Source organism: Podarcis filfolensis (assembly GCF_964270895.1).
Source record: "Podarcis filfolensis genome assembly, chromosome: 12".
NCBI classification, from domain to species: domain Eukaryota; kingdom Metazoa; phylum Chordata; class Lepidosauria; order Squamata; family Lacertidae; genus Podarcis; species Podarcis filfolensis.
Window position 1 is genome coordinate 52226411 of NC_139614.1, and position 24772 is coordinate 52251182.

Here is a 24772-nt window from a genome sequence, read left to right on the forward strand (position 1 = left end):
GGAATTACACCAGGTGGGGTGCGCAACTTGGAACCATTACCATGAGCACTCATTGAACTTGCTCCACATTCAAGGCTGCTCTATTTGGGCAGGAATATGTAATAACATATAGTTTTCCACAGTGATATCTTTTTTAAAAAAGATATTGTCAGAGCCGCCTGAGGTCCCAGCTCACAAAGGACCAACGCTGCTTCGTTGTTAAGTACAAAAGTCTTTATTGAAGTTCAGTTTCACTTCCAGAGCCACAGCGCGCAGCTCTACGTCTCAAACTTCAGACCGCTGATGCTCCGTCTGAGTCTCCTCCCCCCAGACACCAATTTAAGACTCTCGCCTTACTCCACCTCTTCCTCTGTTCCTTCCGCCTCTGGTTCCGCCTGTCCGTTGGGGTCTCGCCCTTTCTAGACTCTTCTGACGCTGAATCCCCTGAGCCTTCCCCCTCCCTCCGGCGGGCTTTAGGAGCTGGTTCCCCATCCGGGTCTCCTGCTGTCCCCCGCGCCTGTACATTTGAACTTGGCGCGCGCGCCCAGCCGGTAACTTTTCTCCTGACCGTTTCACTGCTGCTGTCACTGCTTCCCCCTCTGGGGGGGCTAGCTGCAACTGACCTCCCCTCCGTTAGAGGCGTGGTCAGCCCTGACTCACTTTCTCTCCCCGCTGGAGGAGACGCTGGCCCTGACACATGTGACTCTTCCCCCCCACTACGCTCTGGTGGGGAAACTGGTCCTGATCCCCTACTGCTGCTTTGGGGTTCCCCTCTGGCTCCTTGTTTCTGGTGCGTCCCCCCTGGGACCCCCCTTGCCCTGACCATCGGCGCCCCCTTCTGGGAATCTTCTGATTCGCTGGAGAAGCTCATGGAATCTGTCAGGCCACTGTCATACTCCCCTACGCTGCCCTCGGATTCTTCCCCTTCGCTCTCCATTTCCTCTCTCCCCAGTGCTCCTGCTCCTGAGCCCCTGACAGATATTTATTTTATTAAAATAATTCAACATTAATACATACATATTACGAATATACAAACAAACATACATTTCACACAGTCCTTAAAAATATTCATACATACCCACACTCAATCCCACACATACTTCCTTTTCCCACCACCATCCCTCACCCCTCACCCCACCCTTGTGTTAGACTTCCAATCTACTCAACTGCAATTTCTTTCCATTTCTATTACTTTCTTTCACACACTTTTAAACCAACTTTCTGCTTCTTTTTCTGTTACACATTGTTATCAATCTTATTTAGTATTTCAGTATTTATAACAGAACTTATTTACAGTGGTACCTCGGATTACATACTCTTCAGGTTACAGACTCCGCTAACCCAGAAATATTACCTTGGGTTAAGAACTTTGCTTCAGGATGAGAACAGAAATCATGCAGCGGCGGCGTGGCGGCATTGGGAGGCCCCATTAGCTAAAGTGGTGCTTCAGGTTAAGAATGGTTTCAGGTTAAGAATGGACCTCCAGAACGAATTAAGTACGTAACCAGAGGTACCACTGTATTCTAAACGGAGTTCTGATTTTTCAATATGATTTTGCAAATATCCTTTAAACACCTTACAGTCCTTGTCTATCTTCTCTTTTGGGATCCTCCCTATTTCTCCCATTGTTTTGGATATATTGTAACACTCCAATAATTTGGCAAGCCACTCTATTTTTGTCAGTATTGTACCACTTTTCCAATTTTTCGCAATCAATAGCCTTGCGGCTACTGTTGCATATAAATATAATGTCTTGTCCTCTTCCTTTAGACTCCCTGGCACTATTCCCAACAGAAAACCTTCTGATATTTTCCTAAATGAATATCTGAACATTTTTTTCCATTTCATTATATATTGTTTCCCAAAATTGATTGATGTTTAAACAATTCCACCATATATACACCATAGTACATTTTTCTGTGCTGCATCGCCAGCAGACATTGCCACAATTTTTATTCATTTTTGCTATTCTTTCAGGTGTTAAATACCATCTATGTTGCATTTTAAGGTAATTTTTTTTCAATATATAACAGATAGTGAATTTCATATCTTCTTTCCACAATTTTTCCCATTGTTCAAGCATAATATTTTCCCCAATATCTTGCGCCCATTTAATCATGGTGATATCTAATGTGGCTCAGGGTTTTTGTTTTTTAAACAGTGGGAGCAGTGGACATAAGGAAGGAGGGAAACATGAATACTGGAATGTCATTACTGGCTGAAGTAGGAGCAAAAACACAACTCCCTTTGACAGCCGAGAAATGGAATTAGACAGTTGCACAACCTGATCTGCCATCTGCTTGACTGCTTTATAAGTACGCCTCTTGTTCCATTTAACTTTACAGTGTTTCTTCCAGAGCACCAGGGATGAATTTCTGGGAGACTGTGCTTTGTGCTTTCTTAGCTTCCCTCTTGGCAATCCTACTTGGTTGGCTCTACACAGTAGGAGCATTTCGCAAGAGGAGACCCAAAGAACCTCCGCTGGACAAAGGCTTCATTCCATGGCTAGGACATGCAATTAAATTCAAGAAAAATCCTGCTGAATTTTTGGAAGTGATGCGGAAGAAACATGGGGATATCTTCACACTGCTGGTTGGTGGCAATTATATACATTTTCTGGCAGATGCTGATTCCTATGAACCAATCCTGAAAGAATCACCTGACAAATTGGATTTTGATAAGTTTGGATCAATGATAGTTTTCATTTCAGGATATTGACTGTGGAAAGTCATTTTGCCTCCACTGTAGTGATTTTGGATAGTGATTTATCACTCCTACCATTCCTGTTTATGTAACATTTATTTGATTCTTAATTTGTGACTCCATGCACATATTACGTATATTGGGAAGTGGTTTGTCCATTTCTTCTCAATGTGTTCAGATGCTTCTTGTGAGATAGTTGCCAAATGGCATGAGGGTTCTCAATGTGGGGGCAGCAGTCTCTGTTCATGTTTGGCTCTTTTGAATCAAGGTGGTGGACCAAAATGACACTTGGATGTGACTTCATATTTTCTGGGCATAGGTTTAGCCACCCCTCAAGATATCATCAGGGACACGGGTGGCGCTGTAGGTTAAACCACAGAGCCTAGGACTTGCCAATCAGAAGGTCGGCGGTTCGAATCCCCACAACAGGGTGACCTCCTGTTGCTCAGTCCCTGCTCCTGCCAACCTAGCAGTTCGAAAGCACATCAAAGTGCAAGTAGATAAATAGGTACCACTCCGGCAGGAAGGTAAACAGCATTTCTGTGTGCTGCTCTGGTTCGCCAGAAGTGGCTTAGTCCTGCTGGCCACATGAGCTGGAAGCTGTACGCTGGCTCCCTCAGCCAATAAAGCGAGATGAGCGCCACAACCCAAGAGTCAGCCACGACTGGACCTAATGGTCAGCGGTCCCTTTACTTTTACCTTACAAGATATCATCAAAATCCTTTTTTATTAAATTTATATACTGCTCTTTATCCAAAGATCACAGGGCAGTTTATGGCATAAAAAAACAAAATGGAAACACAAAATACATATCATAAGAACAAAAACAATGAAACCCCCCAAATCCCTCCCACAAACACATTTTAAAGGGTATAGATTGTTCAATCGCCCAAAGGACTGGCTATAGAGGTCTGTTTTTGTCTGGCGTCTAAAGATAGATAGTGAAGGCACCAGGCAAGGGAGTGCAGCTGTGCAGTAGTGTCAAACCCAGGGTGATGGGGGACCTTTGGATTCCTGCACCTTTGGCCCGTGCTCAACCTGGCTGGCAGCTACCCTTGGCAATAGGGACAGGTTAGGGCTGAGAAGAATTGTGCCACACATTGTACATGGATTGAGCCTTCTACCCCATCTTGTGGCAGACAGTGGCGTTGCAATGAGGGCGGGCAGTGTGCCCCAGGTTCCATATCTGCGGAGGTGACAAGAAGTCACCCCGCGGGGGCCTGTGGCGGCGTGAGCAGCCATCGCGCTGCCGCAGCCGCATGTGGAGGGTCCTCTGTTCGCGGCTGCAGCTGCGAGCAGAGGATCATGGCACCATCCGTACGGCGCTGGAGCGGCGTTGGCGGCAAACCGCTATACAGTGCATGTGCCGTGTCGCTACGTATGGCACATGCGTCATACATAGCAATGCCGCACATGTGCCCTACGTAGCGACGCCCGCCCCGGGTGTCACGGCACCTTCCTTCGCCCCTGGTGGCAGGAATGTAGGGTCCTAACATTCAGATAATTGCAGCATATCCCATGGGTTTTGGCTGCATTTACTGATGAGGAATTATTTATGCAGCTTTATTCTATCCCCACATGACTGCCTCCTCCCATATACATACGTACTTCCATAATTTTATGTGTATGCCGCCTTTCCACAGTTCAAACCATGCTGAAAGCGTCTTATAGCATAGAAAATATGTAACTGCAACAAAGCAAAGGTAGTCATAAAGACTAAATAAAACATTAAAAAATACACAACCAAACTGAACAATTTCCACAGGAATCACAAGAAGAGCTAAAATAAAGAAAAAAGAAATGAGATTTACCTGGCACGACTAGTTTTTTAGAAACCCGTGCTGTGTTTTAATAATCACACCATCCATTTCTAAGTGCTTTTCCAAGTGCCATGTGGTCCCATCACTATACATGGATGCTTTTAGTTAAACCTGCCTCTTTTAAATGCAGCTATTTTGACAATTTATTGCAGGGAGCATTGATTTTGCACAAATGATCAAGAAGAGGGCACAATAGGAGGGAAACAGGTGTTTACCTCCCTTATCCAGCTTTGGGGAGGGAGTAGAAACTGCAAAACTGGTTCTCCTTTTGGAATTTCATTAGCTTAGAAACCCGTAATCAGAAATCCATAATAATGTGTTTCTAAGGATTGTTATTTTGTGTTGCAAGAGACTTCGGATCCTCTTGAAGCTGGTGATGCCTCACAACTTCTCACGGTTATCATTAACTCATATTGCAGCCCTGATATTAATCTGACTGCTGTTGCTTTTGCATTAGTCACGCCTTGAAATTTTCAGCACTCACACACATAAACAAGATAGTTAAAATCAACCTCTAGTTGCTTTAGTAATTGTTGTAGTAATGATGATAGTAATTGTGATAATGATATCTGCTGCTTGTTAGCCATGAAATTTGCCTGCCCCCCCCGTAATTAGCATTTTTTTACAACTTGTTAAGTTGGGGAAGTGTAGTCCAAAATTCATAGAATCTTGAAGTATAACCACATTTCAGTTTGCAGTACAAATTACAGTGGTACCTCCACTTGCGAACGGGATCCGTTCTGGAGCTCCGGTCGGATCCCAAGGGATTCGCAACTGGAGGTGCTGCTTCTGCACATTCGCGTGGTGTGGTTTAGCTCTTCTGCGCATGCGCACGGTGTGTAGAGTGCTTATGCACGTGGGGCAAAACCCGGAAAAATACTTCTGGGTTTGCCGCGTACGTATCCCAAAGAATACGTAACTGGAGGTGAACCTAAGTACACTAAGAAATAGTGCTTCAGGTTAAGAACTTTGCTTCAGGATGAGAACAGAAATTGTGCTCCTGCGGCGTGGCAGCAGCAGGAGGCCCCATTAGCTAAAGTGGTACCTTAGGTTAAGAACAGTTTCAGGTTAAATACGGACCTCCGGAACGAATTAAGTACTTAACCTGAGGTACCACTGTAGAGGAACCACTGTACCAACCTAAATTGCTCCACTACCCCTAGTTTCAGCGTTTTCCTAGGTTAGTTGCACACCCTAGCTAATATTAATTTCTTCCTGAGATTATATTTTCTTGGGTAAGATCTTCTCTCAGATCAGTGTTTTTCTTCTTCTTAATCCTTTTATTGCACCATTGATATTAGCTTCCCACAGTCCTTTCGTCTTGCCGTGCTTTGAAGTTCTCGTGATGCACCCACATAAACAAGAGACGAGTTGACACTTGTTTGGTATCCTGTAGAATAGCATACAGTTTCTCCCTGTAAAGGTGATGGGCCAAATCAGATGACCTGTGCTCAGAAACTGATGAACCCTGATGTGTTCTTGAATGCTCTGGGGGACTTTCCAGTGGAGACCTTGTTCTCCCTGTAGAACAGTGAGATGAAACAGGCCATTGAGTCCGAGCAACTTCTTGGCTCTCTGAAGAGTTCCAGGCTACGAAACAAGGTGGATGAAAGCTGGAGAGGAGGTGGCATAAGTTTTGCCCTGAAGCCAACCGAACGTTGGTGAGAATTGGTAGGAATGTGCTGATCAGTGCGGGCAGCAGAAAAGGCTCATTTTACAAGGGCTGTTCCTAGTCAAGGAATGCACACAGCTGAGAATTAAGTCCTTATTGTCAAAGTTGTAGGAGTGCAAATATCTAGAGTGTGGGGTCAGGTGGGATTACTATGAGGAATTATAAAAGATGCATCAAGCCATTGTGTCCACGAAGAATGCATTGTGTTGACTGGGTTTGATCCATTGACAATAATTTCTGACCAAATCCCACAACCCTCTGCATCTCTGGCCATTTCCTCTACTGCCCATTTCTCTTTCTACACCAGTCCGTACAAGGCCCAGTTGCTTCGCTAGGCAGGCTCCTGGGCCATAAAGATAGTGGGCAAGCTTCTTTGAAGTAGCCTTTCTGATATGTTAATCCCAGTATGTTAATCTTAAAGCCAAGAAACAGATCTCACATAAAGGTGATAATGATCGCTGTCTTCCTGGCCATCCTTCTTATCATGTATATTGCTTGTTTATCAGGGTTACCAGATGTACTCCTTCGTAGTTCTGTTCTTTGTTTACCCCGTTCTTAATTAGTTTTGGTAGTTTAACTTTGTCCCCACGTGGGTTTGTTGAAATGCTCAGAAGAAATCTGATTGGTTCTTACGAACACTCTGTAAAAAGTTCTTTTGTGAATAAAACGACCTGGGCCGAGGGGTAGAGGGGCAGAGATTATTATACGCACCCTTCCCAGAGTCTTGCTGGTTCAAGCCTCTGTGTGTATTCTTATTAATCAGAGTCCAATCCTTCCTTTACTTTGGGAACGCCTCAAAAGTCACTTCTGCAGCTCTGATGACCCATGCCCACCAATCAGGCATCCAGGCACCTATTCCCAGGTCTGCAACATGGGACCCCTCCCCTTCCTCCAGTTTCTTCACCTTCTCCCAATGGGCTGCATGCATGTAGCCAGAGGCTACGCTATCATGGGAGCTGCCCCTGCTCTTCCTGCTTCAGTTGTCTCCTGGTTCTTGGAGTCAGTGGTACAGGAGAGGTTGGGGAAGCACCCGGCCCTTCACTTGCCTGCCCTGCCTCTTCCTCCAGCTCTGAATCTTCACCTGCCTCTGATTCTTGCCTCCTGGCTAGTACAGGTCCTCACAAACCACTGCTCATCTCTCCCAAGTCGGACTCCAGTCCCCCTCCCCCTGGTCCATACTTGCCAGCATCCTGCCAGTCCCTGGCACTCCAGAAGCTGGATGGTGGAGTTATCTCAGACAGCCCGGAGGTTACTGACTCCCATTGTTGGGGAAGGACCTCTTGAGGATGTTTTGTGGGATCAGTATGCAATCACCTGATGTGGACAAGGTTTTGCCTGACCTCGACCCTTGTCCATCCTGGCTTATTAAATATAGCAGAGGAAGGCTGTTAATGCATCATTGGCAAAGGGTCCCTGCTGCATTGAAAGAGGCAGTGGTGTGATTGCTTCTAATGAAACCAGCTCTGGACCCATTGTACTGGCCACCAGCCAATGGCTTTTCCCACCTGCCTTGCCCTACCCTATGGCCCTAGGAGCCTTCATAGAGGAGTTGTTTCCAGTGGAAGAACTGTGAGGGGAGAGAGACTTTGTCTGTCATCATGGGGCGGGTGGTTTCACCTGTGTTGCCCATCCAAGAAACCAGAAGGGAACTGCTGCTGCAGTGTGTATGTGTCTTTAAAGGGGACCCCTGACCATTAGGTCCAGCTTCCAGTGTACAGCTTCCGGGTCATGCAGCCAGCAAGACTAAGCCACTTCTGGAGAAGCACAGCAGCGCATGGAAACACCGTTTACCTTCCCGCCGGAGCGGTACCTATTTATCTACTTGCACTTTGACGTGCTTTCAAACTGGCAGGAGCAGGGACCGAGAAACGGGAGCTCACCCCGTCGCGGGGATTCGAACCGCTGACCTTCTGATCGGCAAGTCCTAGGCTCTGTGGTTTAACCCACAGCGCCACCCGCGTCCCGTATGTGTCTTTATGTGAACTAAATAGAGTGAAAGATTATGAGTCATGGGAGTGGGGTGGGGGTGTATGAATTCAACAGTGCTTAGTTTATTTTTTGGTTGCTGTTTTGTTTATGTTGACAATATTGTTTTATAGATTATGAACCCTGTAATAGGACTTTTGCCATAACTGTGCTGTTTAGCTTACTTTTTAGTTGTTTTGTTAATCGTGTTTTATAGATTGTAATTGTTTTCACGGATTAACTAATTAATTTTACTAATTTTATTGTTTTGAGGTTTGCTCTTTACAATCAAAGTGAATATAAATTTAAACAAACAAACAAATAAAACCGTCAAGAGAATGTGATGGAGTGTTTTAAGATATATTCTTCTTTGGCGATCACTCGTAGCCGAGTAAGATTGTCTTCCATAAACATGGTTTTAACAATGAGCCCTTAAGTGACTGTGGAGGCCAATTCTGGATCCACATGTCCTTCCACAGTGAGTACATTGGTTTCTGGGCGGGAGCGGATAACGGTGCAGATTTGCAAGGCATGCCTTCCTCCTAGTATGTTTCTCCCTTGCGTCCTGAGTTTGAGTGTCTTCAAAGCCCCTGACACCTTTGTTCTCTAAATGGAGCACTCACAGGTCAGTGTTTCCCAGTTGTCAGTGTTTATACTACATTTTCTTAGATTTGCCTTGAGACGGTCTTTAAACCTCTTTTGCTGACCACCAGCACTACGCTTTCCATTTTTAAGTTCGGAATAGAGTTGTTGCTTTGGAAGATGATGATCAGGCATCCGCACAACATGACCAGTCCAATGAAGTTGATGTTGAAGAATCATTGCTTCAACACTGGTGATCTTTGCTTCTTCCAGTACACTGATATCAAGGGTGTCAAAGGCCAGGGTATAGAGGTGCATATTCAGCATCCAGTGAAAACTATATAATGAAGATGTCAAGCATACTTCTTTGTACACCAAAGAAAATCCCCTGTGTTGCAAAACAGAACACTGAACAACAACAAGCAACACGTCGGCTACTAATATACTGACAGTAGGAATGTGGATGTCACAGGGATCAGGGAAAGTACAGTGGTACCTCAGGATGCGAACGGGATCCGTTCCGGAGCCCTGTTCACATCCTGAACAGAACGTAAGACACCAATGCGCATCTGCACAGGTCGCGTTTTGTTGCTTTCGCGCATGCGCTTGTCGTCAGTTTGACCGTCTGTGCATGCATGAGCGGCGAAACCTGGAAGTAACGTGCTCCGTTACTTCCGGAGCACCGCAGAGCACAACCCGAAAATACTTATCCTGAAGCATATTTATCCTGAGGTATGACCGAACAGCCCTGTGGGGAAGATGATTCCATTACAGTGGTACCTTGGGTTACATACGCTTCAGGTTACAAACTCCGATAACCCAGAAATAATACCTCGGGTTAAGAACTTTGCTTCAGGATGAGAACAGAAATTGTGGTCTGGCGGCGCGGCAGCAGCAAGAGGCCCCATTAGCTAAAGTGGTGCTTCAGGTTAAGAACAGTTTCAGATTAAGAACAGACCTCCAGAACGAATTAAGTATGTAACCAGAGGTACCACTAAAATAAGGTTTCACTCATTGATGTTTCAATAGTGGATGAGGGAGATGACCTGACATTTATCACATGGACCTGTGCCAGTAACCTGGGAAGACTGGATATCAAAATGTCTACATCATAGAATAATAGGGTTGGAAGAGGTCCTAAAGATCATCTAGTCCAACTCCCTGCAGTGCAGGAATATGCAGCTTTACCTTATGGGGACCATACCTGCAACCTTGGCATTAGCAGCAACCAACTGAGCTATCATCTTGCATGTGTTTATCATTGTGTGCACGCATATCACATTCCTGGATAATGTGCAAGAAAGACCACACAGTAAGACCTCTGTCTCTGCAATAAAGCTAGTAAAATTTATGGTTGACAGGCTGTAGCACCAGCACGATTGGACTTTGCTTCCATTCTCTCCCGAGCAATGGGAGCTCACCCCGTCGCGGGGATTTGAACCGCCGACCTTCTGATCAGCAAGTCCTAGGCTCTGTGGTTTAACCCACAGTGCCACCCGCGCCCCTTGGTTTAAAGGTATAGTGCTTACTTAAGCTCATGTGTCCCTGTTCCCACCCCCACACCAAACAGGTAACTATTAGTGCTTCAACCCTTCTGTTGCCACCTATTACATTTCCCTGAACCAGCACACCAGTGCACAACCATTTTATTCATGGTGGAATTGATGGCAGAAATTCCCCCTAGTACAGGGGTCAGCAACCTTTTTCAGCCGTGGGCCAGTCCACTGTCCCTCAGACCATGTGGTGGGCCAGAATATTATTTTTTTTGGGGGGGGGGATGAACAAATTCCTATGCCCCAGAAATAACCCAGAGATGCATTTTAAATAAAAGCTCACATTCTGCTCGTGTAAAAACACCAGGCAGGCCCAACAAATAACCCAGAAATGCATTTTAAATAAAAGGACACATTCTACTCATGTGAAAACACGCTGATTCCTGGACCATCCGCAGGCCGGATTGAGAAGACTATTGGGCCACATCCGGCCCCTGGGCCTTAGGTTGCCTACCCCTGCCCTAGAACTTTCCTCCTGGTATCACTCCCTCCCTCCCTCCCTCCCTCCCTCCCTCCCTCATTCTGCTTGCTCTGTTTATTGGCTCCACCTAGATGCATGATAAGTGGAGCAACTTATAACCACATGTTTTTTCTGCAAGAGCTGGCTTGTGCTTTTGTGTCACAGAGCTCCGAGAGATGGCTTTCTGGGTGATGGTCCTATGTGCCGTCCTGGCATGCATATTGGGGGGGCTCTATCTGGTGGGGGCGTTCCGCCAGAGGAGAGCCAAAGAGCCCCCTTTAGATAAAGGCCTCATTCCGTGGCTTGGACATGCACTGTGCTACCGAAAGGACGGCGTTGCCTTCTTGCAAAGGATGCAGAAGAAGCATGGGGATATCTTCACGGTACTGCTTGGAGGGTACTATTTCACTTTTGTGATGGACCCCCTCTCCTATGGAGCTATTGTGAAAGAAGCAAGAACCAAGCTGGATTTCAATGCATATGCAACACAACTTGTGGCCCAAGTGTTTGGTTTTCAACCAGAAATGAGCACTCATAAGATAATAGAGACTGCCAGCGTGAAGCACCTCAAGGGCAATGGGCTCGTGGTGATGACCCAGGCCATGATGGACAGCTTGCACAGAGTGATGCACCATAGCCTGAGTTCAACTGGAGGGGAGAAGTCTTGGAAACAGGATGGGTTGTTCCACTTCAGCTACAACATGGTCTTTAGGGCTGGCTATCTATCCCTGTTTGGAAATACAACCAGCAAAGGCGAAAAGAACAAAGAAGATGCTGAGAGGTGTGACGTAACTCACTCTGAAGATGTGTTTGTAGAGTTTCGCAAATATGATAAGCTCTTCCCAGGTTTTGCTTCTTCCACACTGTCTCATGGAGAGAGAAAAGAGGCTGAGTCTCTGAAGAGACTGTTCTGGAAACTCATGTCTGTGAAGGATGTATATGAGAGGAGCAACATCAGTGGTTGGATAACTGACCAGCAAGAGCAACTGGCTGAGTCTGGAATGCCTGAATACATGAGGGACAGATTTCTGTTTCTGCTCCTGTGGGCAGCTCAAGGTAATACTGGACCAGCTTCCTTCTGGCTTCTTGCCTACCTGATGAAAAATCCCAAGGCGATGGATGAGGTGAGGAAGGAAGTGGACAGAGTGGTGGGAGAATCTGGCCAGGAAGTGAGGGCAGGGGGTCTAGTGCTTAATGTCACCAAGGAGATGTTAGACAAGACCCCCATCTTGGACAGTGCTGTGGAAGAGACCCTGAGACTGGCAGCAGCCCCTATGCTGATCAGGGCTGTGTTAGTGGATCTAGAACTCAAGATGAACGATGGGAGAAAATACCTTCTGCGCAAAGGAGACAGAGTTGCCCTGTTTCCCTTTGTGGCAGCGCATATGGATCCAGAAATCCACCCAGATCCCCATGTTTTCAAATATGACCGGTTCCTCAGCCTAGACGGCAGAAAAAAAGAATTCTATAAGAAGGGGGAAAAGGTGAAATATTTCACCATGCCATGGGGGGCAGGGACTTCCATGTGCCCTGGGCGATACTTTGCTACCAATGAGGTGAAACTCTTTGCCTTCCTGATGCTGACATACTTTGATATGCAGCTGGTTAACGTGGAGGAGGAAATCCCTCCCGTAATCAAGAACCGCTATGGGTTTGGTGTGATGCAGCCCACACACGATGTTCAGTTCAGGTACCGACTTCGCCACTGAAGGTAGGAGGCAGAGGAAACAACCTGGTATCATGTGCCTGTCAATCTTCAGGCCAAAATAAGTTTAAAAAGAGATCAAATGTATGTTTCTGGATGTGGGTAAAAGCTCATGGGAGAACGTAGCACTTGCACAGAATGTTTGGTAGAAGCCATTATCCTTTAACAAGTCATTTTATCCTACACTTTTATTTTCTGATTGTTATGGAATGAAGTGGAGACTGTGGGCCTTATAGCTTTTTAAAGTGTGGTAGAATTGATAGCATGTAATCTAATATTCTGTGCTAACATTTATCTATCTAAGGCACTAAGCTCAGGCCTGCTGCTGCTTTCAAAGCAGTGGAGTTAAGGGTTAGCAGAAAAGTAGTATTGGGTGGCGGTGGGGTGCTTGATCATTCTCACACTAAGATACTTTCATCTGCAACTCCTTCTTCCGGTTAAGGACTTTTAATCCTTAGCGCTGAAAGCTGAGGACCCCAGTTAGAATCTCATCTCAGCTATAAACTCACTAGGTGGCCTTTGGCAAGCCAGGTGTATCTCATTGTCTTTGGGCTTGTACACAATTCCATTTGTCCCATGCCTAGAAAGCATGGGTCTGAATTGTTTCCCCATTGTTCCACTTATTTCCCAGGGAAAACCCACTCCTTGGCTGTAAATCAGAACAAACATCAATCTGCAGAAAACCCAATTGCTGTTTGCTCCAATTGAGCACTAAAGAGTGGCTTTCCCCAGGGAAAGCAGCAGGACAAGACAAAGTGTGGATAAGCCCTCTGTCTCTAACCCCAATCTGAAGTGAGAGGCGTGTGTTTGTGTGTGTGTTTGTTTGTGTATGTGTGTCTGTGTGTGTCTGTGTAGAACTAGGCACTGTGTTCCTCCCTTGCTCTGTGCACTATGAACCCCATGGAATGTCCTAACTTTAGAATTCAAAAGCTTCACCCGGACACTTTTTCCTACCCAGCACACAACACACATCCTGAATAGTAAGCACACTTACAGGAGATTTCATCCAAAAGACCAAGCATACAAGCAAAAAACCCACAAACCTTTACTGCTCCCTCCGTCCCGCCACACAAACGTTTAGGTCCTAAACTGTTCTTCTTCCCATTTAATGGTACTATGCAATGTCAGCCTTTTCCCTCAGAAAGGCTTGAACTGAATTGAATTGCCCTTTGCTCCAGTTCAGCAGCAGGTTTTTGTGGGGAAAGCATGGGGGGGGGGAGAAAAAGAGAGAAATGCTCAGACACGATGCTTTAGAGTGCAGAACTGAGCCTAGAAACGCGGCACAAAAGGAAGTCTGGATGTGACCTAAGATAGGAATATAGAGGAAACTGCTGTCATCCCAAGCAACTCATTTCCCAGTAGATTCACTCTGCAGCTGTCATTAGCAAGCGGAATGGGCCTGCACCAAATAAGGGCACAAGCTATTTTGTACACTAGGTACCTTTCATAACATGTACAGGACTTTGCCTCATTATTTGCAAGGTGCAAGTTCCAGGTATGTGTCAACATTCATCTTTGCACCTGCAATCAACTTTATCTCTTTTATTTATTGTTGTGCAAGACCAGTGGCGTAGCGTGGGTTGTCAGCACCCGGGGCAAGGCAAGTAATTTGCGCCCCCTAACCCATGGATTTGCCCTAACCCCAGATGTTGCGCCCGGTGCGGCCCGCCCCCCCTGCACCCCCCACGCTACGCCACTGTGCAAGACAATGTCCCTGGGATAAGCTGTGATTCTGTCTCCAATATCTTGAGTATCTTGAATATCTATTGATGTCATGAGTACTCTTAGGTGTAAAGGCTTAAGCGTAATTAAGAATGCATGCTTTTAACTGCTTTTATTTCCCCCACATCATCTGCTCTCAACTTGTATGGAAAATACCACCTCTGTGCTGCTCCTATGTTTTGTAATTTTGATTGCTGTTATTTTGTTTGTCTGTACCTTTGTTTCTACACGAATGTAAAACCTTTAAAACTGAAAAGAAATACTTACTGGAAATGAATGGAATATGAGGAAACAATAAAGTTAGAGCAACTGTGTTGGGCAGGTTGCTTAGAAATGTAATAAAAGGAGCTGTGTCGTGATTTGCTAACTGGTTATTTCAACTGTGTGCATTAATTTTCATCTTAAGAAACCTTTTCAATCTCTCATAGTCAGCACCAACAACTCTGGCATAAAATCTTTATTAAAATAATTTATTTAACAAAACAGCTCAATATTCATAAATATCTTTAGTTGTGCTCAAAATACATGCAAATAGGAAAAAAAGGTAAGTCACTTCATTCACATCATATACATAAGAAAATATGCTGTTAGTTCAGATGCTGCTAGTAGAGTAAAAGTACAAACCCTACATTAAAATACCTTCCTCCTCAAATGATGTTTACCTCCACAGATCAACTAAAACTTCAAACCGATTAAAGCCATGACAACTTCAAAAAAGGAGGCAGCTCACAAGCTAAGACCTTTCCTCCCTGTGAACTCTTAGGTCAGCTCACCTTGCATGTAGGTTATTTTACAGAAGAAAACTTCTGACAGCAGAAATAATTTTCTTCGTGTATTCTCAACATTCAGACTCTCTGCACTAACACTTCAGAATTTAAAGCTCAGTGGTCTGTTCTTGTTGGCTTGATTAAAGTTCCTCTAAAGACATTAAGGCAAAGTGGCTTGCTCAAGAAAAGTTCTTCGTTTGTTATCTTAAGGCCTAGTTCTTTCACCCGAGACCATGGATTTCTGCTAGTACTTAACAGCTCACAACTGTTAAGAATCAGTCTGGTTCACAACCAGTTACATTTTTACAGCCTTGGTAAAGGTAAAGGACCCTCTGGACAGTTAGGTTTGGCCTCTTGAATGTGCGTGTGGAATCAAAAGGTCAGAAATAATTCAGCTTCTTTGTTCCAGTGGCATATTCAAAAATTTCAACAATATAAGGCAGATAGATTGCCAATCAAACGGGCTGAAAACAATTGGTTTCCAAGGCAGTGCATAAATTTGGTTGAAATACCACATCAAGTCTAGCTAACACAGCAAAAGGGGGAATATATTGATGGCAACTGAGATTACAATTGTGCCAAACAAGGAATAACTTAGCCAGATAACAGAAACTTATGTCTTTGTTTGGAAGTCATCCTGGACTGCAAGGCTGCACGCAGCCCACTACTTGTGCTACAGTAAAAGACCGCAAATACACTCTCAGATAAGACTATGAAATATTCTTATATATGGACAAAACTCTTTGCATGCGAAAATGATGCACTTATGTGACATCTTTGACTCTCCAGCTGCTTATAATTAATGGGATCATCAAGCAATGATTCATAGCCAATAGGGTGCTAGAATTACTTCTGCGGACCTGCTGGGCATCCCTAGAAAAGTACAAGGTGATCTGCATTAACATATCTTATTATATTGTGCCCACAGCAGATTAACACCTGTGTTTCAGTGATAGGTTCCATTATTCCTGCAGGCTAGCACATTTCTCTCACATATCTGGTCACAATCACCATATTTGTTCTGCTAGGTTATCATTCAGGGACTAACTACACCCTCACCAAATCTGAAGTTAATTAACCACAGAGAACAAGCTAATGGTTCCATTACTGCAGAGCTTTCCAAACTGCGTGTTGCAACATGTTAGTGTGTCAGCTGCAGTGTGTAGGTGTGTAGCACGAAGACTTCCAGCGCTCCTCCTAGGGCTGGAAAGGGGTTAGTTTAACCTCCAGTTTGCTAGTAAAACTGTGTCGTGAAATGATGCTTATCTAAAAAGTGTCAACAACATGAAATGTTTGGAAAGGTCTGCTTTACTGAAATAGTGTTTCTCTGAAATATAGCACAGATAGCTTGTAACAGAGAGCTATAGGTAAAGGTAAAGGGACCCCTGACCATTAGGTCCAGTCGTGGCCGACTCCGGGGTTGTGGCGCTCATCTCGCTTTATTGGCCGAGGGAGCCAGCATGACTAAACTGCTTCTGGTGAACCAGAGCAGCGCACGGAAACGCCATTTACGTTCCCGCCGGAGCGGTACCTATTTATCTACTTGCACTTTTGACATGCTTTCGAACTGCTAGGTTGGCAGGAGCTGGAACCGAGCAACGGGAGCTCACCCCGTCGTGGGGATTCGAACTGCTGACCTTCTGATCGGCAAGTCCTAGGCTTCTGTGGTTTAACCCACAGCTATACAACAGGTTTTGAATGACGTTTGAAGCAGCACAGTATGAAGTCAGGCTTCCACAGCAAAATGGGAGGGGGATTTGATTACAGCTTAGATTATAATAACATTCAACAAGAAATCCATTTCCTGAACTGTCAAAACAAGTTTCTTAGCTAGACAGTCATTCTGGCCAACATTACTCCAAGCCCCAAAGGACGTTCTTGGTTGCATCGAAGGATCACAGATTGCTCGTATTTTACAGACTCCTGTTGACAAATCAATTGTATGTTTTGCAACATTCTCTCTCTTTTTTAGCTGCTGAGCACCAGGTTCTGCTTAGCTCAGAGAGTTTATAAAATTGTGTTCCTAGGAACCCTTGGAAAACATTTTTCAAGGCCTTTCTTACATTTTCAGATTGGAGCATCCAAAACTGACAAGGACACAATCACCAAAGAAGGAGATTCCAGAAGTTAGTCATAGATTCCAACACTGAACTGTTCTGGAGAGACAGGAAATTTCCCATAATGTTTCATCTAACCCATTATTATTGCCTCCCACCACAATTGTTCCACTCCATAATGACATCTTCAGATAAACAATATTGTCGGATAAATGAGAGATGTGCATGACCCGCGACTTGGTATCCATTCATGAAAATACAGATTATGATTACTGTGGATACATAAATATGCAGGTGAGCAGCAATCCTTTGACTCACACCTACTTGTGACCATTCCTTTTCAGTCCAGAAGCCAGAAATTATAATAAAACATTCCTAGGTGTGAGTAGGATCATGTGGAGATGGAAGTCTGAGAGTGATTCTCTCTGAAAGTGTTTCACTACACGGTCATCACGCCATACTTGGAACAGAGTAGAGCCCTTTTTCTTTCCCGCTCAGCTAGAAAGTTCCTCAGTTTAGTGGTGGAGAAAGTAACTGTTGCTTGTTGCCTCTCATCCAAACCTGTTTCTTGCAGCCATGGAGACTGAAGGCATTCAGATGCTGTTGGCCGCCTCCTTAGTAGAGAAAAAGAATGACAAGTCCTAGGATCAGTTGTTTTGCTATCTCCAAGTGGAGGGAACTAATTCTGCTCATTTCTCACCTGCTCGCAGTCAAAGGATAGACTCTATACTTTATATAGTCAGCCCAAATAGGCTCACCACCCAAGTGGGGTGGAGGCAGGAAGTCAGTCCTGGCTTTCAGAGCGTAGTGATCAGACCATGGCATTTCCACAAGTGAGGACATGATCACATCTCTACCCGCACCAACAATTAAATCCAGCGTGTGGCCTGCTTGGTGTGTGAGACCCAAAACAAACTCATATCGCCATGTCACCATGGAAGACACCAGGTCCAGAGCCCGTGAGGAGGGGGGTGGCATCAGCATGGACGTTGAAGTCCCCCAAAACCAGTAGGTTAGGGAACTCCAAGGCCCAGCCTGCCACCACATCCAACAGGCCTAACAGGGTGACTGCTGGGGCGCTAGGTGGTTGGTACACCAGCCAGACAGCCAAGCTCTCCTTGGTGCCCCACACTAGGCCAACACATTCCATGCCGGAGATCGAACTCTTGCTTAGTTTTAGAGCGATTATTCCACCATGCTTGGGGAGCGACCTCAGCTCAGCAGAAGTACACAGTCGGAAGGGGGTGGGGAAAGAGAAATCAAATCTCTCACTTCTCCGTTTAAAAGGATTTCAGGTAGATCTTGGGGAGGGGCAGACTCTTGCCTGAGGCATTAAACTACTGCCAGTTGAGTGGGATGGACAGAAGGATGTTGCGGTGTACTGGAAGCGTGCTGGCCTGTGAGTGCACTGCACCGACTTAGTGATGTGCTACAGACAAATGACGTCTGCTCTTACCTACCTGCAGAATTCAGCAGAGCCAAGTAGCTGGAGAACAGGCCAGTGCCTACCACCATTCTTTTGGGACGCTAGGTTTTTGCTTGCCCAAAATAGGGGATGAATGAGTGGTCCATTGTAGCCTAGTCTCACAATACAATGGTATCTCGGGTTACGGATGCTTCAGGTTACAGACGCTTCAGGTTACAGACTCCGCTAACCCAGAAATAGTACCTCGGGTTAAGAACTTTGCTTCAGGATGAGAACAGAAATCGTGCTCCAGCAGCGCGGCAGCAGCAGGAGGCCCCATTAGCTAAAGGGGTGCTTCAGGTTAAGAACAGTTTCAGGTTAAGAACGAACCTCTGGAAGGAATTAAATACTTAACCCGAGGTACCACTGTACTCCAACCACACACAATATTGTTCTCTTCCACCTGGCTCTAAAAGGAGCCCAGGTGGGAGTGTGTTTGCAGAGGGGAGGGAAATGGGGCATACTGGCAATTACCAGCACAGAGGAGAGGGTGGAAGATCTAAAAGGTTTTCCTGCCTTCTCCTTCTCTTCCTTTTCCACAATGCTGAGGTGGCGCCCAGTCCTTCCTCCCCTGTATTCAGGGTGATATTGGCTGGGTGATATCATCTGCGATTGACCAGGAATTTTTGTCTTCTTCTGTGATGGGCTGGCAGAAGGCGATTTTCTTTGCCTGCTCTGTACTGCATGACAACCTTAGAGCAGTGAGCGGCGGGCGCTGAATAATGAGGTTTATTGCTTTTATCGACTTTTGGTCACTTAGCAGGTGTTGCGCAGGAAAGAGGTGGGCACAAATGGTGAGAACGCAGAGGCATTTTTTCTGTTGAACTGTGATTCTAGAGACGAATGCAGAGCGACGATGGAGCTTTTGAAGCTAACCATCACTTTGAGTTATGTGGCTTGACGGGGGCATGAATCACAAACACCTCCCTCCTCGCCTTAAGGGTGTGGCAGGGGGGAAAGTTGCTGGGAATAAGGCTAGCTTGACTTCCCACAGGGTAGACTCACACACTGTCTAATTTCCATTACGCAGTTTGGAAGTTTTTAAAATTACTAAGTGGCTCCTGTGGTACAGTGGATCAGTGTTTCAGGCTGCTAACCAGAAGGTTGGTTGTTCAAGCTCCCCCAGGGATGGCTGTGGGCAGAATTCTTGCATTGCAGGAAGTTGGACTAGATGACCCTTGATTCAAGCTCCAATGTTCTCAAGTGCTTAAGCTATTGGTTAATAAACTAGGCCTAGTTTACCCCATAACCTGTGTCTTGCCTCTATATTACAGAAGAAGAAGAAGAAGAAGAAGAAGAAGAAGAAGAAGAAGAAGAAGAAGAAGAAGAAGAAGAAGAAGAAGAAGAAAGAAGAAGAAGAAGAAGAAGAAGAAGAAGAAGAAGAAGTAGTGTTTGGATTTGATATCCCGCCTTTCACTCTCCTTCAGGAGTCTCAAAGCGGCTAACATTCTCCTTTCCCTTCCTCCCCCACAACAAGCACTCTGTGAGGTGAGTGGGGCTGAGAGACTTCAAAGAAGTGTGACTGGCCCAAGGTCACCCAGCAGCTGCATGTGGAGGAGCGGAGACGCGAACCCGGTTCCTCAGATTACGAGACTACCACTCTTAACCACTACACCACACTGATCTCCTAGCACAACTGCTTTTGGGGGTTCATTAGTTAAACTGAAATCACTTGAACAAGGCTCTCTTTTTGTGTGAGATACAGTGGAGGGACACACGCACACTATATAATAATTAACTAATTCTTGAGAAAGGCTGCCTTAGATAAAGAGTGACCTTCGCACCATGGGTTAGAGGACAGTGTGCTTTGTAGGAACGAAACGGCTCCTCCTGAAAGGCCCGCATAGCATTTGTTGAACTTGATTTTCTCTCTCTTCACAAGCCTCCCAAAGTCACAGGCAGCCTCAGAGCTGATCGGGTATTCAGCGCTCAGCCTGAGGACAGAGGAGAAGAGTATTAAAAATGGTTCTTTTTGCCCTTGGACAGAAGCAAAGCTGCACATAAGAAAAACCTCACAGTCTCCAACATTGATCCAGGGAAGCACACAGATACTGATTTAAATATCTTTCATCGATGCTTTATTAACTAGACTTGTGCTCAGTCCAGATGACGCCTGCCATCGTCAAGTAAGTTCTTCTGGGAGAGATCTCCTCCTTGGTCCAATTCCGTGCAGAGTGCATGGAAAAGTGGAAGCACCCACAAGCCCACTCACCACTTAGTCTTTAAGGGCTTCTCCAAGGCTTCCCATTCCTCCTCCTCTATTGGTTCTCTCCCACCACCACCACCACCACCACCAGGAAGTGGAGTTGTCACTCTGCCTGGGCTTGGATCATAGCCATCCCAGACCCCATCATGTTCTCATGGCCAACCCACAACCTCCCCTCACTTGCCTTCTCTTCTAGCTCCAGTCTCAACCAGGGCTTGACTAGCCTGCCTCCTATTCCAAGGAGTGGCAGCTTCTCTCTCTCTTTCCAGTCTGTCTCTTTCCCTCTCTTCCCTTTTTTCCTTCTGTCTCAATGCAGCCTTAAATCTCCATGCCCTTTCTCTGCTTCCTGTCCAGCTCTTGCCTCCTTCTGACTTGCCTTATGGGTTCCTTTCACCTCTCCTTCCTCTATCCCACTGCCCCTTTGTCTTATGCCACACACTGGGGTCCTTTCACTTACTCCTGTACCTCTTCTACCCATTCCTGTTCTTTATCTCTCCATTTCTCTCTTCTTCGGCCGGCTCCTGACTGCCTGGCAGCTGCCCACCACCGCAGCCGATTTTTTGGGTTGTTTGCTGATCTTCAGTTTGGCCCACAAACTTGCAGTTGCCTACAGCTACTCTAGATGATGCTTCTAGGGCAGGTGAGGAAAGGAGCCACCACCCCAAGCTCTTTTATCATGCTAAGCACTTTTCAATCTTTATTCATCTCCACCCAACTTTTTACAAGCATCTGATTCTCACTCCCATTTCACAGAAGAGGCTCTCCAGTCTCCGCAGGGAGCTATGAAGAGCAAGAAGGCACCAGAAGAGCTTATGGCTAATTGGGTTTAGATAAGCACATCTGCCCCACCTCAGGTATTGTCAGGGCCTGGCAGGATGTTGGGATTTCAGTTCCCACCAGCTGCCAGGAAGTAGCAAGAGCAGCAAGGTTGTTGACATCAGGTGATGTCTCTCAGCGTGAGAAAGGAAGTCTGAGCCAATTCTCAATACAGGAGACACTGAGGAGTGGTGACTGGATTCTGATGATTGGGCACAGAGAGAAGGGGACTTGGAGACTGACTTGGAAGAAGGGATATATGAGCTGGGGAAAGCTGTAGCAGCCAGGAGATGAAAGGCAGAGGCACATAGCTGTCAACTGCACTGGCTCCCGGTGGAGTACAGGATCAGGTTTAAGGTGCTGGTTTTAACCTTTAAAGCCCTCTACGGCCTAGGACCCTCATACCTACGGGACCGCCTCTCCTGGCATGTCCCACAGAGAACCTTACGGTCTTCAACAAAAACATTCTGGAGGTTCTGGGCCACAGAGAGGTTAGGCTGGCCTCAACCAGAGCCAGGGCTTTTTCGGCTGTGGCTCCGATCTGGTGGAACGCTCTGTCACAAGAGACTAGGGCCCTGCAGGACTTGACATCTTTCTGCAGGGCCTGCAAGATGGAGCTGTTCCACCAGGCCTTTGGCCAAGGCACAGCCTGACCCCCTCCTTTGGCAATCCTCACAGAACTCTAGCCCAATGGTTGCCATTGATCTGATTTGAATAGATTTTATAATGAAATGATTTTAGAATGTTGTATCATTTTAATGTTGTTAGCCGCTCTGAGCCCAGCTTTGGCTGGGGAGGGCAGTATATACAATATTTTTTGCTCTATAAGACTCACTTTTTCCCTCCTAAAAAGTAAGGGGAAATGTGTGTACATCTTAGGGAGCGAATGCAGGCTGCGCAGCTATCACAGAAGCCAGAACAGCAAGAGGGATTGCTGCTTTCACTGCCCAGTGATCCCTCTTGCTGTTCTGGCTTCTGAGATTCAGAATATTTTTTTTTCTTGTTTTCCTCCTCCCAAAACTAGGTGCGTCTTGTGGTCTGGTGCGTCTTATAGAGCAAAAAATACGGTAGATATAACATTTTATTATTATTATTTTCCCTTTTTTTAAGGGAAACTCCCTTATTCTGAATAGGATTCCTAGCAAGAAAAGGGAAAAGTTGACAAGTATGCAGAGGCAGGAGAAGATGCAGGACTGGAGAGTGAAGAACAGGTGCAGGAGGAGGGGGAGATAGGTTAAGCCTATCCTGTAGAGTCAATGGCTTCCACACCTCCTCTTCCTGCCCCCACCTCTCCTGCTCCACTGTCTCCCAGGACCAGAAAAGAGCAGGAGCAGCAGGAGCAGCAGGAGCAGGAGCAGCAGGAGCTTACACACAGGCGTAGTCTTCGCCTGCTTGCATGCAGCTTGGATGGGGGAGATACATAAGACAAGGTGGGCTCTCAGTTGCAGCAACTGCCTCTTCAGGTACATATCTAGGAGTAGCTGAGAGACGTAGGACTGATGGACATGCCTTCCCTAATTTGTAAGTGTAAGGTAAAGGTAAAGGGACCCCTGACCATTAGGTCCAGTCATGACCGACTCTGGGGTTGCAGCGCTCATCTCGCTTTATTGGCCGAGGGAGCCGGTGTACAGCTTCTGGGTCATGTGGCCAGCATGACTAAGCCGCTTCTGGCGAAACCAGAGCAGCGCATGGAAATGCCGTTTACCTTCCTGCTGGAGCAGTATCTATTTACCTACTTGCACTTTGACATGCTTTTGAACTGCTAGGCTGGCAGGAGCAGGGACTGAGCAACAGGAGCTCACCCCATCACGGGGATTCAAACCGCTGACCTTCTGATCGGCAAGTCCGAGGCTTTGTGGTTTAACCCACAGCGCCACCCACATCCCTATTTGTAAGTGTACTTTTGACAATAAAGAGTTAATTCCTCACTCTGGACATTCCATACCTGACAGCACCATGACAGGTATCAAAAAGTTGCTTGTCTGCAAAACCACTTTGGGGGCTTTGCCCATGGGGATACTGCAGGCATACGCCCATGGGGATGCTTTCACCCACACATTCTGTAAATGGAGGGGTGAGGTTTGCACTGGCGGAGTGACACAAATATCACTCTGCTAGCAGGAGTCGAATGACGCTTCCACTCCATGCAAACTGGCCCAGCCCGGCTCCATTTGTATGAGTGATTTGGATTGCAGCCTTAGTAATGATACATGAGTCTGGGATCAGTTAAGAGATCTGACTCAAGAGGACAGTAGAGGAGCAGTGGAAGCAGGAGGGGCAAATAGAGACAAATAATGTTTATGCATTTCTAAGCCATCAGAGGTCAAAAAGCAATTATTACACAGTGGCTATTATTGTGTGAAGTAACAGTATCCTATAGGGATGCGGGTGGCGCTGTGGGTTAAACCACAGAGCCTAGGACTTGCCGATCAGAAGGTTGGCAGTTCGAATCCCCGCGACGGGGTGAGCTCCCGTTTCTCGGTCCCTGCTCCTGCCAACCTAGCAGTTTGAAAGCACGTCAAAGTGCAAGTAGATAAATAGGTATCGCTCTGGCGCTGCTCTGGTTCGCCAGAAGCAGGTTTGTCATGCTGGCCACATGACCCTGAAGCTGTACGCCGGCTCCCTTGGCCAATAAAGCAAGATGAGCACCACAACCCCAGAGTCGGTCACGACTGGACCTAATGGTCAGGGGTCCCTTTACCTTTACCTATTATTGTGTGAAGTAACAGTATCCTGGTGAATTTCTGCTCCAAGCCTCCTTTGCTTGTTTTCTCCAGATCTGCTGTGCTTTGGTGGATTTTTAAGTTAATTATCCCTTTCCCAAACAGCCACGCACCCAAGAAAACAAAACTTGAAAAGACTTACATGATGAAAGCTGTTACTCCAACAGCCCAGATGTCTGTCTGTGGAACAGCTCCTTTATCTGCCAGGAGTTCTGAAGCTAAGAAGACACATTTGTATTAGGGAAGCTTCCTTAGAAATGCAAACGTTGGTACTTACCATGAGAAGCTCCTCCTCTGTAGGAAGAGGATCCTGTGTTGGCTGTTGCCACCCACCTCTCCACTGGCAGGAAGTCAAACTTTTGAGAGGGTACACCTGGTGGACAGGGTGATCCCCTCGCTAGTTCAATTTGTGCATAAGCTAGTAAACCAATAGCCAAAAAATAAACAACTTATCAGAAAAAGAAAAGAGCACAACCTGTTAAGGGAAAAGAACTCAGTGTGATGGCCTGGGACTCGGACTCAGAGCCAAAGGAATCTCAGTCCGCACCAGACCCTTTGCCTCAGGTGGCATCTGAAC

At 46.1% G+C, this 24772-nt stretch overlaps 2 protein-coding genes and 1 long non-coding RNA gene across 52 annotated transcripts in view; 2 read left to right on the plus strand and 1 right to left on the minus strand.

Moving 5' to 3' along the window:
* Nucleotides 1-10865: 10865 nt before the first annotated feature.
* On the plus strand, nt 10866-14520 carry LOC310746106 (5-beta-cholestane-3-alpha,7-alpha-diol 12-alpha-hydroxylase-like). The gene is made up of 2 exons (XM_083579836.1): nt 10866-14004; nt 14145-14520. Exon 1 carries the CDS (start codon nt 10911-10913, stop codon nt 12441-12443), a length of 1533 nt encoding a protein of 510 aa, XP_083435962.1. The 5' UTR covers nt 10866-10910; the 3' UTR covers nt 12444-14004; nt 14145-14520.
* Nucleotides 14521-14603: 83 nt separating this feature from the next.
* Nucleotides 14604-24772, minus strand: part of OBSCN (obscurin, cytoskeletal calmodulin and titin-interacting RhoGEF) — a 267376-nt gene continuing 257207 nt past the window's right edge. For all 50 annotated transcript variants that reach the window (XM_083578984.1, XM_083579001.1, XM_083578979.1 and 47 more), the window contains 3 exons: nt 24338-24413; nt 20235-20384; nt 14604-17599 (listed from right to left, as the gene is read on the minus strand). In XM_083578984.1, the coding sequence (XP_083435110.1) occupies nt 17425-17599; nt 20235-20384; nt 24338-24413 (401 nt within the window). In that variant the 3' untranslated portion in view covers nt 14604-17424. The remainder of the gene's footprint in view (nt 17600-20234; nt 20385-24337; nt 24414-24772) is intronic.
* LOC310746321 lies at nt 17606-19699 on the plus strand. Its single transcript, XR_014540625.1, has 2 exons — nt 17606-18884; nt 18948-19699. It is a non-coding gene; the product is annotated as an uncharacterized lncRNA (long non-coding RNA).

Excerpts from the sequence above, each read along its gene's own strand:
- LOC310746106 (XM_083579836.1), top strand. The coding sequence starts at position 10,911 with ATGGCTTTCTGGGTGATGGTCCTATGTGCCGTCCTGGCATGCATATTG.